General features: G+C 36.4%; 1 protein-coding gene, 1 long non-coding RNA gene and 1 other non-coding gene across 6 annotated transcripts in view; all 3 read right to left on the minus strand.

Moving 5' to 3' along the window:
• Positions 1-432: 432 nt before the first annotated feature.
• LOC127643151 (uncharacterized) lies at positions 433-4,776 on the minus strand. The gene is made up of 6 exons (XR_007970462.1): positions 4,707-4,776; positions 3,874-3,920; positions 3,593-3,679; positions 1,932-2,000; positions 1,093-1,138; positions 433-855 (listed from the first exon to the last, which is right to left on the minus strand). It is a non-coding gene; the product is annotated as an uncharacterized LOC127643151 (long non-coding RNA).
• LOC127643342 (small nucleolar RNA SNORA18) lies at positions 2,082-2,215 on the minus strand. Its single transcript, XR_007970494.1, has one exon. It is a non-coding gene; the product is annotated as a small nucleolar RNA SNORA18 (small nucleolar RNA).
• A 5,286-nt stretch (positions 4,777-10,062) lies between the features above and the next one.
• Positions 10,063-18,265, minus strand: part of LOC127636418 (double C2-like domain-containing protein beta) — a 286,639-nt gene continuing 278,436 nt past the window's right edge. For all 4 annotated transcript variants that reach the window (XM_052116897.1, XM_052116905.1, XM_052116888.1 and 1 more), the window contains 3 exons: positions 17,307-17,388; positions 16,999-17,095; positions 10,063-12,836 (listed from right to left, as the gene is read on the minus strand). In XM_052116897.1, coding sequence (XP_051972857.1) covers positions 12,700-12,836; positions 16,999-17,095; positions 17,307-17,388 — 316 coding nt within the window. In that variant the 3' untranslated portion in view covers positions 10,063-12,699. The remainder of the gene's footprint in view (positions 12,837-16,998; positions 17,096-17,306; positions 17,389-18,265) is intronic.

Consider the following 18,265-nt stretch of genomic DNA (forward strand, 5'->3'; position numbering starts at 1 on the left):
TATATGTTCATTTAGTTCCATATGTGCATAATACGATTATCTGCAGTTTGTCATCTTTTAATATGAAAACGCTGCATAATGTGATCCATGTTACGTCCTTTCCATATTATATCCCTTGCTTGCTTTATCTAAGCATATATATGAGACATATTGATAATTTACTGTTGAATCACGACAGTATGTATACAAGTTATTTATTTCTGTTTGATTGTTTATTACAGTAACTACCTCAGTTGTATACTGTTATGTGTACAAGGTGGACTCTTGCACAAATAAAAGGTGGGAAAGATCTGATGACGCCTACTCCCTGATCAGAGTACTGTAGTGGTTAACACCTTAAAAAAAAAAAAATAAAATAAAAAAGCATTCAGTGGGGCAATCCCCAACACTATTGTCAGGCAATGGGATTTTTGACCACAAATACACATTTTTAAATGAGTTTATTGTAAATTTACAAATTGGTTTCATACATTCAAGTTACACTCCAAAGCTCAGCCAAGTTAACAATTCCGGTCCAGTATAGATTTAATCAGTATAGCCTTGCCAGCACCCAACTGTATAACCAAGACAAAAGGACAAATCAAATAAACATTCTTTGTTGTAATACAACATACCATAGATGTGGTTTGCACAAAAATAGTAAATATTACGAGTTGCCCCACAGATGGCAGACATTTCATGTAAAAAAAAAAAACCTGCAAATAATCTAGTAGTGCGTTGATATGGGATCAATGCATTAAGGACCGCCAGTGAAGAGAAGTAGCTGATGAAAAGTGATCCAAAGCAAGAGGAGCTGCTCTCACCTTCCATTTGAACTTTGGCTGGGAAATTCTTCTCTCCACTTCAACACTTAGCCTGTTACAGAAGATCACAAGACAATAAAGTACATACACACAGACAAAGCAAGAAACATTGCACAAAAAGTACAAGAAATGTTCCCAACAACAAAACAACTGAAGTGACTCATAAGGATGGGTTTTAACTTTTGGTCATGTCAACAGAAAATCAGTAACCAAATGTCCTGGTATATGCCCAAATGTCTCATTTATCAAATATTTATCTGACAACAAAGTAAAAGAACAGCTGCCTCACCCTTCACTGAAGAATGATGGCATGCAAATATCTAGCCAAGTGGGACCTGTGGACACAATATTAACAAGTCAGGATTACCAAGATGTGCTGAGCCATTGAAACAATGTCACATGGCTTCTAAAAGGGACAGATCAAAGTGTGCGGTTATGCTCCCCACAGAGTGAGGGGGTGATGGGGCATGTGGGATAATTGACAGCAAGCCACTGACAAACACATACCAGCAACAGACTAGAGAAGTGTGCATGAAAGGCACCATTTACACCTAGTTAACTTTTAAAGGGTGAAGTAATTTTGAACTTGACATGGCATCTATAAAAACAAAACTCCGTACGAGATGCTGAATGAACTAGGAAACACAATGGCTAAAAGACGTTAGTCTAGCGCAGTGCACGGCATTTCAGATTCTACGGCAAAAAAAACTATTTAAAGACAATAGATTCTAGCATGAAGCACATAATGGTGGATCTTCTGCTATTAAAAACTTTTGCAAATGGAAAGGCTGGATGAAATATTGCAACTCAATGTGCCAGTGAGGCGTACTGAACGCATGTTTGAAATTGAGCACTTGCTTACCACTTACTGAATTATGCCCAGTATACATCCTACACAGCTAACAATTTCACATTCTACTAGAAAAACTTTAAAACAAAAACAGGAGATCTTGTCTCGACCACTACTAGTACCCAACAACAGATGCAAGGTCCAATAACAGTAGGTGTCGAAGTATTCTAGCACTGTCATTTGAACATTCCAGTCAGACATACAACTGGATGCAGATATATGGGACAATGTGATTTCCAGTAAACAAACTGATATTAAAAGAATGTATTTTCACAAACCAAAAATTTACTTCCGAGCTGCTCCAGAAAGCGATGGCACTCCACCTCGTGGTCATCTTGCAGACAAACCTACACAAGAGGCAATTTACACAAGTAAGACACTTCAATGTGCCTAGCAGCAATTGCACCATTGATAACATGTTTTGCCAACAATGTCCTGCAGCATTTTCCCACAAAGCTAATAACAGTAGCAACATGGGTAAAGCGATACTACAGAGTTAGTCTTTGAGGCATTTCCAACGACTAATCTCTACTGAAAGGAGACAGTCGGGATAGACCTCATTTTAAATCAATATCGGTTTGTTTTTGAAGGCCACAAATGTACCCTTTTCACACTTTTGGGTTTTGGAAGGCAAAGTCCCCCCTTTTTTTTTTTTTTTTAAAATGGCTGATGTCAAATAAATTTGCTTATATAAAACTTCAGCACTATGTTTACAAAATTTCACAACTTTAACTATTAAATTAAAATCTAAAATTAAGATAGTTTTAAATAAACGGTAGATAGCGGTTTCTTAAGATTTCTGTTTAGTTAACCAAAATTTGTAAAAAAAAAACAACAACAACAACAACAACAACAACAACAACCACCTCACAAAAGATATTGTTAATATATTAGAATGGAAACAACAGTGCTTAAAGTAGTCTAGCAACCATTCATGGCACGTGCGCATTAGCAATCGCATTTTCACAAGAGACCCAATTGCACATACTGTGCACAGTGAATATGACATTTACTTTAGCGCTTTTACTTGGAAAGTTGCTCTCATGCACTTGCGCGTATCCAGCCAGTGGCAAACTGTTTACACCGCCCAGATCGTTTGCTTGTGTCGTCACGGACTGGCGGTCATGTTACCTTTGTAAATCGGAAGAACAGAGTTTTGATCCAGACTGACAGAACATGTGCTTCAGGAGGAATATATTATACGAGTGCTTGACAGGAAATAAATTGGATTGTGGTCAAATCCGTGAATTACAAATGGTTAAACCGAGATATCCGCATATTTTGAGAGAAACAGACAAGCACTTTAACCCTGAGCTCCAGCGCGTCGGTTGCGGCTCTGATTTGCAGACCGTTTAAATAAGACGATGAGTTTCAAATCTGGACAATTACTGTGGTATCACGAAAGCATGCAAGAACAAAAACTGTGATCGGTCATTCACATGTCGCAGTAGTGGGCCGATGCGATAATTTTTGGAAAATCGGCCGATTTTTCGGCCTTGGCATGTTATCGGTTGACCACGAAAGTAAATGATTGCAAGATAAACGCTGATAGCGGTGAATGGGAGACCACACCAAATGCAATTTTTGCTTTCCTATTTGCTCCAACAAAAATAGAAAATGGCACCGCGACATCTACACAAATGAAGTAATTTGTAAGCGATGGATTACGACCATCAGTAGAGAGAAGTTGGCAACTTCACGGTCACTCAGCAGCTGTATTAAACTAATTGCATCCATGGTAACTTGTTTCGACTGATTGCAGGGTAATATAAAACAAAGTATAATGTTATAAATATACACCAATAAAAATATTTTTACAAATAAAACTTGATTCAAGCTGCTAAATTAGACAAACCCATCAGTCTGGCTGTAATATCTATCTATAACACTCATTTCACAATGTAACGGCGGAAAAATTTAAACATGCAGTGACATTTACCATTATGACAACCTTCCTGAGCAGCAAGAAAGTTTGCACCTCCAGTTTAACTTGATAAGAATGGGTCTGCATATCCTGCTCTGATATCTGTAAGTGAAATGGAACCATGAGAAAAGCAAAGTGCAGTTTTGATCAAGAAACTGCAAGAATTATTAGTACAATGTACTGTTCAGAGAGGCAGATTCTCTTTCATGGTCTTAAGAGCAGTTGAACATTAATGCCAATCATCATTACAAACAAAACTCTTATGCTTTCTCCTCACTGTGGAAATTAATCTTTACCCATTGCTTTGTCCATCCACAAGGTGTCCATCAACTTCATCCAAATCCTGCAAATACACAACAGGCATTTGAAATTACATGCATACTACAGAAACAAGCAACAATGCCTTTGGCAAAGACTCATCTGCTCTCATAAGTAGCACTGCCATTGTGTGGGCACAGCAGTGAGTTGCAAGAGAAAAGAATGGTAATTTTTACACTGCACTAGTTCCCAAGCCCACTATATCTAGACTGTGACTAGCATGGTGCAAGTTTCCAGAGCAACACAATAAAAAGCCATTTACCATATTTAGAAGGCCTGTCACAAAAGGCTTCCAACAACATTGGGAGACCTCAGAATTCCGTAGTGAGAGACGGGATTAAACATTAAAAATATAAAGTAAAATTATTCCATAGAAGTTTTGATATGCTAGGAATATTTCAGGCATCATTGACAACACTGCAACTGTGTCTACAGGGATGAAAGCAAACCTGGCTTTTTAAAGCCAGGCAGAGAGAGAGAGGAATTTGCTATAGGTGGGAAATTCCGTTGTGATAACCTGTATGGTAATCTCCCTACCGATTTCCACCCAACAACGGCGGGATCTGATCAATCTACGTATCAATCCAACAGCGATATAAAACAAACGTGAATAAATATACACAAGGAAATTCCTTTACTGCAAGGTGCCTCTGTACACATTATTTGTAGCAGGATTCAAGCACGTGGTGTTGCCTACTTCTCGCAGTAACATTAGAAGTCTTCGCGTTAAGTCGTTTATTTTATTAATACGTGCAAACACAACTTGAACAGCAACAACGTAGGATAAATGTTAAGAATCACGACAAATTACCTAGTTATTACGCCTGACTTCCACATATTGACACGCTCTGGACTGTGGATGCACCGAGGTTGAGAAAGACTGAACGAAGAAAATCGGGTTTTATACGGTCGTGTCTAGACGGTAACCTTCCTTTGTCTAAAGTATCGCGAGGGCGCACAATACTGGTGCTTTGTGTTTATTCGGACTCCTACACATAAGTGCTTCTCAAACCTTTACTAGGCCAAGTACCACCTTTAATCAAATCAAAGCATTCAAGCACCACCTAGTCACTCACCACCAATGTTCAACTCAAATATTTACAATCAACAAGAGTGTGTTTCTACAACCAAACATACAATATTAACATTTAGAAGTTTTGCAATTCAGTTCAAACAAACTATATATTTAGGGGGCTTTCACACTTGGTTCGATTGCCTGTTCCGAACCCGAGTTCGATTGCTCCCCCCTCCCCCCTGCCCCCGATGGACTGTGTTCACATTATATATTTGTATCCGAACCGCGGTACGCTTGCGTCATCAAGCTGCAGCTGGTGCGTAATCGTGTTGCTTGATAACCGCAAAATGAAAAGGCGTCAAAATTCAATGAATAGACTTGCTCGGTTCACATTTGTTCTTCTTTTTTTTAACCTTTGGTTTTGTTTTCAACATCAAGATACAGAAACACACTTGCGTCTGTCTGCCGCAAAAATACTGAAATCATTCAAAAGACAGTGGGCTGTCCGCCGAAGACAATTTTTGCGAAGGCAAGCAGAAATCATCTCTCTGCTTGCAGAGCGTGTGCGTGTGCGTCAATCCCGCTTTACGTCAAGGTAAGTGTATACACACACACACACACACACACACGCACACACATTATACGTCATCAATAGCGGTTCACTTCCGCGGTTTGGTTCGATTGCGCTCATATCAGCAGCGAACCGTACTGGAGTTCACATGAACCGTACCCCAGACCACCTTTTTAAGCGGACCCGAGTACGGTTTGCGGGTGCGCACCCGAGTTCGGAAGACAGCGTTCACATCATCCAAACGAACCGAACTCTGACGTCATTCGAACCCGGGTGCGCACCAAAAGTGCTAGTGTGAAAGCCCCCTTAGACATTTGGAGCTTAGGCATCGCTAGACACTGTTTTTCATCTCAGCTTCCCTAAAATTATGCAGCAAGCATCACCCTTAAAAATATGTGATGAATATGTGATCAATGAAAACAGTGGCTACAGTTAGCTATGAGGTTAAATTTACCATTAAATCGTTAACTTTTAAACTTGTCAAACTATGTATTTTCCTTCCCTCTAGTCAGAGGTGACATAGGGCCAGTGTTTGTCGCAATCTTCCAGTGAAATCAAAAACAAAATACAGCCAAATACAACCTAGTGTCTTTCAGTCAAAAGCACTATTTAAGATCATAGAATCATAGATTCAAGGAAGTCTGAGAATGTGTAAAATGTGCGGAATGATATCTTGCCTCATTCGCATTATTGTTCTGTTTTCTGTGTGGGAATAATATTGTGGTGTGTGCACAGAGACATCAGCGCAGTCGCGAGCAACGAGAATGTGCCCTATTCACATCCTCCTGCACTGCTGATGTAAAAAAAAAAGAAAAGAAAAAGGTGGGCTTTCTTAAAGATATAATACAATTGTAATCATACATTATAAATCAACTGTTTTCCATGTTTTAATAATAATAAAACACACACACACACATGTTGTGTTTTCATGTTTTATGGGGACTTTCCATAGACATAATGGTTTTTATACTGTACAAACTTTATATTCTATCCCCTAAACCTAACTGTCACAGAAAACATTCTGCATTTTTACATTTTCATAAAACATAATTTAGTATGATAAGCTGTTTTCCTCATGGGGACCGACAAAATGTCCCCACAAGGTCAAAAATTCCGGGTTTTACTATCCTTATGGGGACATTTGGTACCCACAAAGTGATACACACACACACACACACACACACACACACACACACACACACACACACACACACACACACACACACACACACACATATAATTTGTTTTATGTAAATATCAAGGGTCATGCTGTGTACCACCTGAGGGCACTCCACGTACCACAGTTTGAGAACCATTGTCCTAAACCTAACCATAACCTTAAACCTACCTGTAATCTAAACCTAAACATAACCATAGTAACAACAAATTAGACTCTCGCGAGACTAAGGCTGCGGGGTTGTTACCTTCTAGACACAGCCCCGAATTATTTTTATTATTATTATTATTATTATTATTATTATTATTATTATCCGTTATTATTCACCGTAAATCCACCCAATTCTCAATTAATTCAATCATGAATAATAATAATAAAACATAAAAATAAATACCAACAAACGTAATTAATGGCGTGGATGTGGAACTCATTTCTGTGTAAAATCTCTTGCTAGAGCACACACTTTATCAGCAACCAATGTGCTCAGTACAAAGGGTTCTGTGCAAATGTAACTTTTTTCTAACTATTTAGATTTTGTAAAGCCACCTTGAAAGGCACTATGTAATTATTAAACAAATAAAATGTTTGTCGTTATAATTTCTTCAAAACTTAATACCGGTATATTCATCTTTTTAAATATCTCACTCAGAACTCATCTAGAGCTTGCAGATGTCACATGACGGCACGCGACCGCAAGAAGGACATTCTCGCGCCTGTTTAGTCATTTTTCCCCACGCGAGTGTGAGAGTAACGGCCTTTAAACGGCTCTGCTTGATTGTCACATTATTCTTATAACATAAGTTCTGGTGTTTATTATGGGGATTTCTCTGTCTAGAAGAAGGATTCCTGAAGAAGTTTACAGATTTTGGTCTGCTGTAGCATCTTCTCTTCGCCTTGGCTGGCTTGGGACAGATAACGTTAGGACGGTTAGGGTTACTAACTTTCTAGTCAGAGAACTAGCTAACTGTAATCATGTAATAGACACGCACTGTATAATGATCGTGGAATTGCGTAGGTCTTTTTGAAATATCTTGTCTTTTTTTGTCAGCTTTCTACTTGAATATCATCTAAGTAATACAATGTTTACATGAGGATTTTGTACAGGATTTTGTACAAACAGTTTCTTAAAAAAAAAATCATTTTCAAATTGCTTTAATTTATATTAATATTTTGCCTTCAAATTATTAGGAGATGAAAGCTTGTCAACTTGCTCTTTTCCCTCACCTGTTGAACACCTCAGCTGTACAAGAAGATATTATTGGCCTGGAGGAACATCTGCGAGAGGTACTGAAACTACATACAGATTGTGAGAAGGCCATCAGTGATCTGAGATAAAACTCAAAGACTGGTCTGGAACGTGAAATATATGTATCTGTAGGGTGCTGATGTCTCAGGTGGAGATGGACGAGGTCGGACTGCTCTTCACGTTGCAGCAGGACAGGGCAACTTAGAAACTGTTCGCTTCTTGCTACATGAAGGAGCAGATGTAAATGCCACTGACTGTGATGGAGAAACTGCACTTCAGGATGCCATACGCTGCAAGTACTCAATCATTCGTATTTTATTTTTAAAATAATTCCCACATTTACTTTGGGAATGCATTTACTGATTCACCTGGTAAATCCATAGGAGTTTAGAGGTGGTGAAGATGCTAATTTCTGCAGGGGCATGTTTGGAAAGATCCTCTGAGGAACTTGGGGCAGAGATGTGCTGGTGAGTGGGATTGTTATTTACATAAATGCTGCACACAAGTTCATTTAGCAAAAGATCACTTCTTGATAGGTGATAAACATGCTTATGCATAACACTCTTTCGAGTATGCTTCATTAATTTATTTATTTTCAGTCTTGCATTCCTTGGAGACACCGAACATATGGAGGCATGGAAGAAGGCTGGTGTCAGTTTTAATATTTCTGATGCTCAACGTAGAACTCCATTGCATGTGGTAAAGCTTTCTCACTTGTGTAAAGCACATTTTCCCCCTTTCAAAGGCCAAAGTATACTTAAGGTGTGCGTGTTGCGGAATGCTCCGTGCACAGTATGCGTGACGCAAATTGCGTCATCTGCACAGATTTTCTTGACTGGCGCACGCGGTCCATGTCTGTGTGTGTCATCTGCACATGCGCTATCCATTGACCGTACTAAAAGAGTGTTACAAATCAGTTGTTGTGCGCATGTGTCGAACGCGTTCCTATTCGTTCGGGGTCAGAAAAGTATGCTCATAAAGGCAACTCGGTCGACCAGACGCGAGGCGATCTGGAACACGCAAAAAAGAAGTATACCTGGGCCTTATGCCTTAAAGAGTTTAATCTCTTTTTGCTTGCTTTCTTCACAGGCGGTGTGCACCAATCAGCCAGAAATGGTACAATTCTGTATCCGTAATGGATCGGATCTTGAGGTATGGATACAAATGTGTTAGAAACAGTGGTTTACACACAATACGAGTTAAAAGTTTAGACACACCAACTTATTCTTTATTATGTATTGATAACAGGTCTGCCCATAATTGGCATTTTCTCAACAAACTCACCAAACTTTGGGCTCTTTCAGCAGTCTTGAGGGAGTTCCCAGATATACTGTGCACCTGTTGACTGCTTTTTCTAGTCCAACTCATTAATTTAATAATTTAAGTTTTAGTTTTATAAAAAAAAATAATTCATTCATTTAATAATTTAAGTTTTCGTTTTATAAAAAAAAAAAAAAGAGAGAGAGAGAGAAAAAAAGAAAGATCCTAGATCATAAGGCATGCATACAGTCAGGTGCGTCCAAACTTTTCACTGGTGCTGTTTGTCAATAAAAGAGAAACCATCTCAGCATTTTGAGGATTAAAACAATAGATACAATAGATAATAGATACAATATTTCAATCTCCTCTAAAATAACAGCAAAGAGACAGGTTCAACAACAGGCCTGTAGATGATGCTCAGCGACTAGACTTTCAACACTTGGTGGAGCTCTTGTGCTGTGAGGCCCAACAGCTCAACCAGGCCACCGATGGCAGAGAAAGCCCAGATCAGTGAGGGACAACAGGCATTTATACTCATGAAAGGGCTCGAAGTTTAAAGTTCTTTGTCACTGGCTTTTTCAGATTTTAAAACATTATATGCCAAATTAGTTAAATAAAAATAAATTAACTTAATATAAATGTTCCATAAACTTTGACCTTATACATTTGTTGTGCAATTAAAATAGGTTATTGCACATTTAACAATAATAATAAAACAAATATATACAATAAAATTTCCACAACATTATGCTTTTTTTTTTTTTTAAAGTTGTATAGTTTGGAGATTTATAAAATATAGTTCAGAATTGTACTATTTTGTTTCACTAATATTTTTTCAACCGTAATGATATGTACATAATAAATTCCCCCCAAAAAGTCAAACAAATTTTTTGTGTTTTTCTCATACTTTATTTGATATGGGTTTCCAGTTTTGAACATATAAATAGCAAATATAATTCGCCATAGTAAAAAACACACTTTAGATATAATACTCAAACATTTTGGAAAAAGGACAAAAATCAAAGTAAACAACAGATTCTGGTGTCTGACAGCACTTGATTCATGACAATATACTGAAGCTGTTTTGCATGGTACATGATATTCTTATAACCAACAACAATATTTGATTAATTATAGAATTGTAACATGCAAGAAAAAAGATAAGAATGACCAACCTCTTGTCTTTATTTTATAATCATAACAGGTTAATGATCTTATAAACATTGTTTAAATAAACTTGTATGCTTAAAGTTAAAATAAAAGTATTACTAATTTAAGATTTATAGTGAGTGAGAGCAGGTAACAGAGCTGACATCATTTTTAATGTTTTACACTACCAGATCCCAGAATCTGAAGTTAAATGAGCATTCTCCACCTCAGCCTTGCACACCTGCCAACCACAGCACTATCACACAGTGTAAGGATACTCATAATGCATCTTTAAGAGGCATATTCCAAGAGAGACATAAAGTTCCAACAGTGTAACACAGACAATAATATAACTATGCCATATGTGTCATGTTTCCATATTAAAAGCTAATATCAGTCTAGGAATCTCTGTAAAGTGAGCGGTGCAAAAAACACACTGTTACAAAAGAAAAGGCACGATAATTCGGCCATTCGGTGCAAGATTAAGGTGAACCAGGAGGAGAAATATATTGACTTCATCAGAGAACCACTTTAATATGCAAACAATTGCCTGAGAGTTAAAAATGATCAAAACATGACAAAATTTCCTTTTAGTAACATGCAATCCCATGTTCAGTCAATAGAGCGACCTGACGGGCAATGCGATGGTGCTCAAAAGTACAAAAACTGTTCAAGAAGGAAGGCTGACATTCTTGAAGCATTCAAGAGCAGAAACTCTTTTTACAGAGGAGAACAGCAGTATCTAACATTAAGCAAAGTTAAGTTAATGGCAGCCCAAGAACTTTGCATGCATTGTTATGCCATAGAGTTTGTATAAGCAAGAATATAAAAAAAAAAATATATGTCACAGGAGTACAATGAATGTTGCCATAGAGATTAAGTTTCTCAGTTGGTGAACATGCATCGTAGCGTTGTATCTAGGTGTTTTGCATTTTGGCTTAATAAATAGTCACCATTTGAAGTCTTATCTGCAATCAGAGTTTATCTTAAATAATAAAATCCTAGATTAAGAAAAATAAAATTAAAGAGAAATTATTAAATATATATAAAAGTACATCTAATGGCATGCTAAATATGCAATAACGTAGGAAGGTTAAAATAATACATTGGTTATAATACAAATGCCACAAAATAACAGCTTGATGAAACATGTACACACAATGAAAACAAACATGTAAATGATTTTAACACATTCTTAAAAAAATATATTTGGTCAAAATAATGCAACTCTTTAAAATGATTATAGGAAGAATAGTATAAACATGCAATAAATCAATCAAAATCAACACTAGTAACTTGTTTGAGTCCATTTTCTGACTTTAAAGACTGAATTTAGTATGCAAGACACATTTAAAACAATCTATGGATTGGGCTGGGGCACAGTCTTTTAATAATAATAATAATAAAAAGAAAAGAAATAAAAAAAGAAAAGAAAAAATGAATACATAACTGGCAAGCAAGAACCTCTTGATGAAAGCTGTATAATCCACTGTCTTAATTTCAAGAATAGCTCCTATTCCGCATTAGTGTGTTCTTTTTGTAAACAGGGTTTGCTCTCTCTGAATTCTCCAGACAAAAATGGCTATTTAAGCTTCTGTGTGCTCTCTTAATGAGAGCAGTGAGAGAGCATAGAAACTATAAAGGTAAATTAATACATTCATTGAGTAGACTGATTTGGTGGTCATACATGAAAAGAACAAAAAAAAAAGCTATTCTAGCCTATTGGAATGGAAGTGGAGGGAAAAATCTCTAATTTTTGTGAGTGTAAATTCCTATTGAAACAACCATAATCCTCACAATCATCTGTTTGGAAAATATAATTGTGTAATTTTTAGGTATCAGAAAAGTTTTGGACTGTAGATGTAAAGATGTCAAATATACATAATTTTTGAGTCAAGCTCTTTTTAGATCTGCCATGTTTTGCAAATTATTGTATTTTTAGAGCCCCTTTGCTGCCATGTGGCAAACTACTGACAGCTAAATTCTGTAAACAGCATTCTTGAATACACCTCAGAGATGTTACACAGAACATAGAAAGAAAGCAGAAGAGTATGTTTAAATATTTGAACACAGGAATAGTACAATTGATCCCCTTTTGTCTGTGGAAACAACATCTCCCCATTTTCATTGAGGTTTTAAAAACACAAGCTGATTAAAACCCTTACATAAGCCCAAAAGCCACATCAAACCACACTATCAAACTGCAAGCTCAACACCAGGGAAAATACAAGAGATAGAGCGCAGGTGTGTTAGTTAGGGATGGATATTGGCACTCATCTCTGAATCAATGGACTGCTGGAGTGTTGATCCATCACAGGCTGGGCTTAAATTGACATCATACAGGGAAGGGGTGGGGTATTGATGCAACCACTGGTAGGGAAGACTTTCAGTCATTGTATCCGGAACCAGGGAGTTCATTGGTTAATGTGTGCCATCGCTCGATTTTCTTATCCTTGTTTTTGAGACAGTCAAACCAGTGTTTTAGCCTCTCGCCATTGGCATTGATACCTAAAGAAACACCACCTGGAAAAGGAGTAGAAAAAGTAATTTAAAACTGCCAAGAACAACAAAGAGCAGTTGTACCCCAAGGGAATGCAGATACTTTGGAACTGCATTCAGTTAATAACACAAAAATTAAAGGCACAGATTATAAAGGAATAGTTCACCCAAAAATTCTCAATTCCTTTACTCACCCTCATCCTTTACATCTTTTTCCTGCAGAACACAACAAAGATTTTTGTATATGTTTATATCCATACAATTTAAGTCCTTGGGGTCCCAACCGTCCAAGCACCAAAGAGGACAGAAAGGCAGCATAAAGGAAATCCATATGACTTGAGTTGTTTAATCTGTGTCTTCTGAAGCGATCCGATCAATTTTGGGTTAGAACAAACCCAAATGTACCTCCTTTTTCCAATATAAATCTTGCCATCTGCAGTCTCTTTGGCTTGATCATGACACTTCCTCGCTCTTGAGGCTTGAGCATAGCACGTGCACTCATGCTCTGTGCATGCGTCAAGTGCATGGAAGTATAGTCGAGCTTCAAATTATGATGCTGTCTTTGTCTTTTTTGGTGCTTGGAAGTTTTGGATCACATTGACGTGCATGAATATCAACACATCATACATCCATGAACAAATCTTTGCTTTTGTTGTGCAAAAGATATGTGAGTTTGAGATGGCATAACACCTTGTCCGAACCAGATACAACACGATAAGTTTCCAATGATAAGCAATCTGTCTGTCAACCCAATGTCCAATAAAAGTATTATAAATAACAATAGAATCAGAAATAGTAACAGTCAGACGACTGTTTATTGAACATAAATCAATAGCTCCCTGAAGCTGCAAATGGACACACGGTATTTAGAAAAACAACAGCATAAGATATGACACTAACCTGCTCAAATCACGTTTTCGGATATCCGCCTTTTCCTTTCTTTTGTTATTTATTTGTCCATTCGCTCTGATAAGATGACCTGTATTCATGTGTACACCGGTGCCTTGAACCACATTCATTCATGCAGAGGAGCAGAGCCGAACCAGAACTTACGTCATGACCAAAACCATGTTCTTCTGCATGAAGTTTTATTTTTTAACCGCTAGAAGGCCACAAGTTACATAATGTAGCTTTAAATGCTGGTAACCGGTTATAATTGGTTAATTTCGTTCTGCAAATTTTTTCATGAAACTTAAGGCCAACGGGTTTATCACAGTACATTTTTGAAATTACACCACTTCATGTTGCCAGAAAAAATTAAACAAGTGCTTTGATCCCGAAGGAAACTGTTGCATCACACATTTCTTTGCCTAATTGCCTATTGTCATGCCAAATCTGGTTAGGACACAGTGTAAGGTTGGGTAAATCGTAAATGAACTGACCCTTTGCTAAGCCCCGCCTTAAGAGCGCTTCCGACCAATCCTGTCTTAGCAACTGTTGCCCCATACTGCCATTACTCTTAACCACGTTTGCTATTTTCCAATGACAGCCTATGGAATTAATGTGTGTTTGAGTACTTTTAAATGGTATTACCACTACTCTCGTTACAGTACTTGAGTAATTTATTACAAGTATAAATAAATAATAGTACTTTTATTTGAGTTACAGTAAGTATGATACTTATATATATATATATATATATATATATATATATATATATATATATATATATACACAAGTATACAAAATACAAAGTACAAAAAAATACATAATATTTCCGAATTTTTGTGAAGAAATTTATAAGCACTAAATCTGTCTATAAACTAAAATGCGCTGTGTGCGCACATGACGGAAGCCCACAGTGCACAGCATCATGAGGAGCTTGCATAAACTGCCGCCGGTGTCCTCTCTTCACTAGATTCTTTGAGATTTTCTGCATATTTCATTTTATTTGGGAAAGGAGTCGTTCATTCAGGTACGAGGGAACCGTCTGAACAGGTTTAACCACTCATCAAACTTTTTTCTTACTGTAGGCAATATTTTAACTCTGTCTAACATTAACACAATTTTTTTAAATACCTTAGAAAGATACAATGCCAATAGTGTAGGAAATTAACAGGGACTCAAAATTGACAAAAAATATCCCCAAAATATGGAGGTAAAAAATGCCCACGCCATTAGTTCCTGTGTTTTATTAATAATATCTATATATTATATAGTTACAATTACATAAATTGCAGTCTTATTTTGACTTTTTTTTACTTCTTTTCACTGAACATTTTTTCTCCCTGACGTCCGGTTCCTCGCACCATCGTGTGCACAAACGGGCCGTAAGCTTCTATCAATCCACATCAGTTCGGTATTGTAATCCAGCATTCAATTCGGTAACGGTTCGCCCTTAAAACCGAAAATAAACTGTCCTAGCGGGTAACACTCTCACTCATGGTGCTGTACTACTCTACTTCCCTTCCCTGAGCTGCTGTTTATCTGTCTGAAAAGCATCAACCACTAGAGGCCAAAAGTGCACAAGGGATGGATGTTATTAAAGAAGGTATAAGAAATCACAAAACATAATGTAACCAAATGCTACAATTTACTTAATAATATCTGAATATGTTAAATAACCATAATGTTAATTAAGACTTTATTATTACAACTGTAATACAATAATATATACAGAACATCCACTTTCAGTGTTTGAATCAATCATATCGCTCAATAAACATTGTGTGCAATTTTTATTTTTGCCTTATTCAGTTGACATGTAGGAGTTGATAACAGCTTGTTTAATAATCTCATTCCATATCTGGATAATTGCTGCAATATCATGGAGGATAATTTTCCTCCTATATGATATGGCATTATATTAGTTTTGTACAGTATGTTAATAGCCAAAATACTTGGACATACATGAATGAGAATAAGGAATATGTTTCAGTCACAATGCACATTATGTAGTTTAGAGACATTTCAAATGTTACAAATGGTTATTTATATTTAAATACATGTTGTATACTTAAAATGTTCTGTTTGTCCAAGAATCCTCTTGCAGGTTTTTGGCATTTAGAAGCTGTTAGTTTAGTTTCTCAAACTAGAGACTGTGATTTACGTATCTTTTTATTGTGCATCTGGTCATCCACTTCCCTCTCTATCCTGGTTAGAGATAATTTTTTCAAAACAGTAATGCATGGAAAAGCCTTCATCTCTCTAAAACAATAGACTTTAGTAGAAAATAGAATTTCACGAGAAATGTGTTTCTTTTTGACTATTAAAAAAAAAAAATGTACTTGCAAGTGGAAAGAAATTCTCAATTTCTCAGCTAATGGGAAAACCCCCCGTATTGTGATTTCCACATGGTAGTGCAACAATTTTCAATTGTTCTAATAAGAACATTTTCTAGAACATTTTCTTGAGTACCAAATTAGCACTTTAGAATACATTTGTAAGGAATACGTGACCGTACATGTTTGCCATCATGGGTAAAGAAAAAACTGGAATAAATACAACTTCATCAGTTTCTTTCAAGAACAAAAATGTCTTTATGTTCTAAAAATGGAAGCGTATAAACTATATATAATATCATTTTCATAAAGTAACTTGTAATGTAATTACTTGAGTAGTTTTTAGGCTACTTTATTTTTACTTGAGTTATAATATTTCTCAGTACTTTTACTTAAGTAATCAGTACTCTTTCTACCAATGGCTCCAAGGTAAATTAAATCTAATAACTGAACTTTAATTTATTCATGAATTGATTGAAGTCATAGTAAAAGCGATAGTAAATAAATAGTTCACAGCATCAAAATGAGTGTTATGAGATGTTATAAACAGCTAATGTTATTAGATGTTTGGTCACTATCGAAAGTTTTCTCTTTTCAAGTAATTATAAAAAACTTTTGCCTTGTCTCGATTCACAGTCTCGACAGTTTTTAATCAAATTACTGTGTAATTTAACAATTACTTTTACAAAAAACTCTTAATACCAGCCGACGTAAAAATATGATCCATTCCATTTATGAGACTATTTAGCCAAAAACCGTGTCTTTAGGCAATCTCCCATTCATTCCAATGGGCAGTTCCGCAGAGTGAGCAATGATTTCAAGGTGGGTGGAGCTTAGCGATGGGTCAATTATAATTTTTGGGTGAACATTAATGAATATTAAAATGTTTTAAATAAAAAGATACAAATAATGAAAGATACAAATATGGGTTTTAATATGATGAATGTTATGTCATTAGGTCTCACCAATAAAATCATTGGATTTGCCAATGTCATAGTCCCAAACAGTCACCTCCAGGGTCTTCTTGCTGAGGTCAGCATACTTGATCTCATAGAAAAACTCCTAATACAGCAAGGAAAATGAAAAATAAATAATTAAATAAAAATGGAATAAAATGGATTTAGCACTCAAAAAGAAACATAAGTTACAAAAACTGCAAGTCAACCTTATGTATGAGGTGTGAATCAGAATGAAATTGCCAAAAGGAACAATATTAACACTATGCATGGATAGTGCGTATGCGCTTTGTAGAAAATTATCAGATAAATCCTACTTCATTAAATTCAGGGTTGAGGGTCTTCTTCTTGACCGTTGTCTTGTGCTTTGATTTTTTGTTCTCATCTGGCTTGAGATATCTGAAAAACATTTGTGATATTAAAAGTAAGTTGCATTTAATTATGTCCTTTCACTAAAGGTTAAGATGGCTTTCTAAAATCAATGTTTACAGGAATAATTAATAAACAATTGCATATTAGCATATAAGTGCTTATTTATGGCAATTCACAAAACAAAAACAAATAAACTAACAAAAAAAAAAAAAAACTGTTATGACATTCAACAACAAAGGCAGAATGGTCTTGTTGCAGACTACTAGTCAACATGAATTGCCCACCAGAGGGCAATGCAGCACTTGCATTTGGAATTACATTTTGAACATTTTCAGAAACTGAGCCATGAAAGGTTGAACAAGGCTTATTGCAGGACATTGCAAACAGCTTTTTCTGTAGGTGCTTCCTAAAACAATGAAAGTTTTATTAGAAAACAGAGAGAGAGGGATTATAAGCAACCACGCTTCACTTGTCTGCAGACTTAGTGGTCATTACTCTTCTCACTCCAGCTGTAATTCTGCAAGCTCTCTCTAATGAGGGTCCCTTGATCTCTTACAATGACCACTTGACAAGAAGACCATCTACTGATAAAAAGAAATTCAGGCAATGAGGTCAAACCCTCCCCAGCCAAATAATCACAACCGGGTGAGATGTAATAATAGAAATGTATTGGGTTATCTAGAAGAGTAATTCCGTATTTATCCATTTAGGAACTGCCGCATACTGGATGTTTTTCCCTTTTCACACCATTCTTTGTAAACCCTAGAAATGGTTGTGCGTGAAAATCCCAGTAACTGAGCAGATTGTGAAATACTCAGACCGGCCCGTCTGGCACCAACAACCATGCCACGCTCAAAATTGCTTAAATCACCTTTCTTTCCCATTCTGACATTCAGTTTGGAGT

This window comes from Xyrauchen texanus, chromosome 4 (assembly GCF_025860055.1).
Source record: "Xyrauchen texanus isolate HMW12.3.18 chromosome 4, RBS_HiC_50CHRs, whole genome shotgun sequence".
Taxonomy (NCBI): domain Eukaryota; kingdom Metazoa; phylum Chordata; class Actinopteri; order Cypriniformes; family Catostomidae; genus Xyrauchen; species Xyrauchen texanus.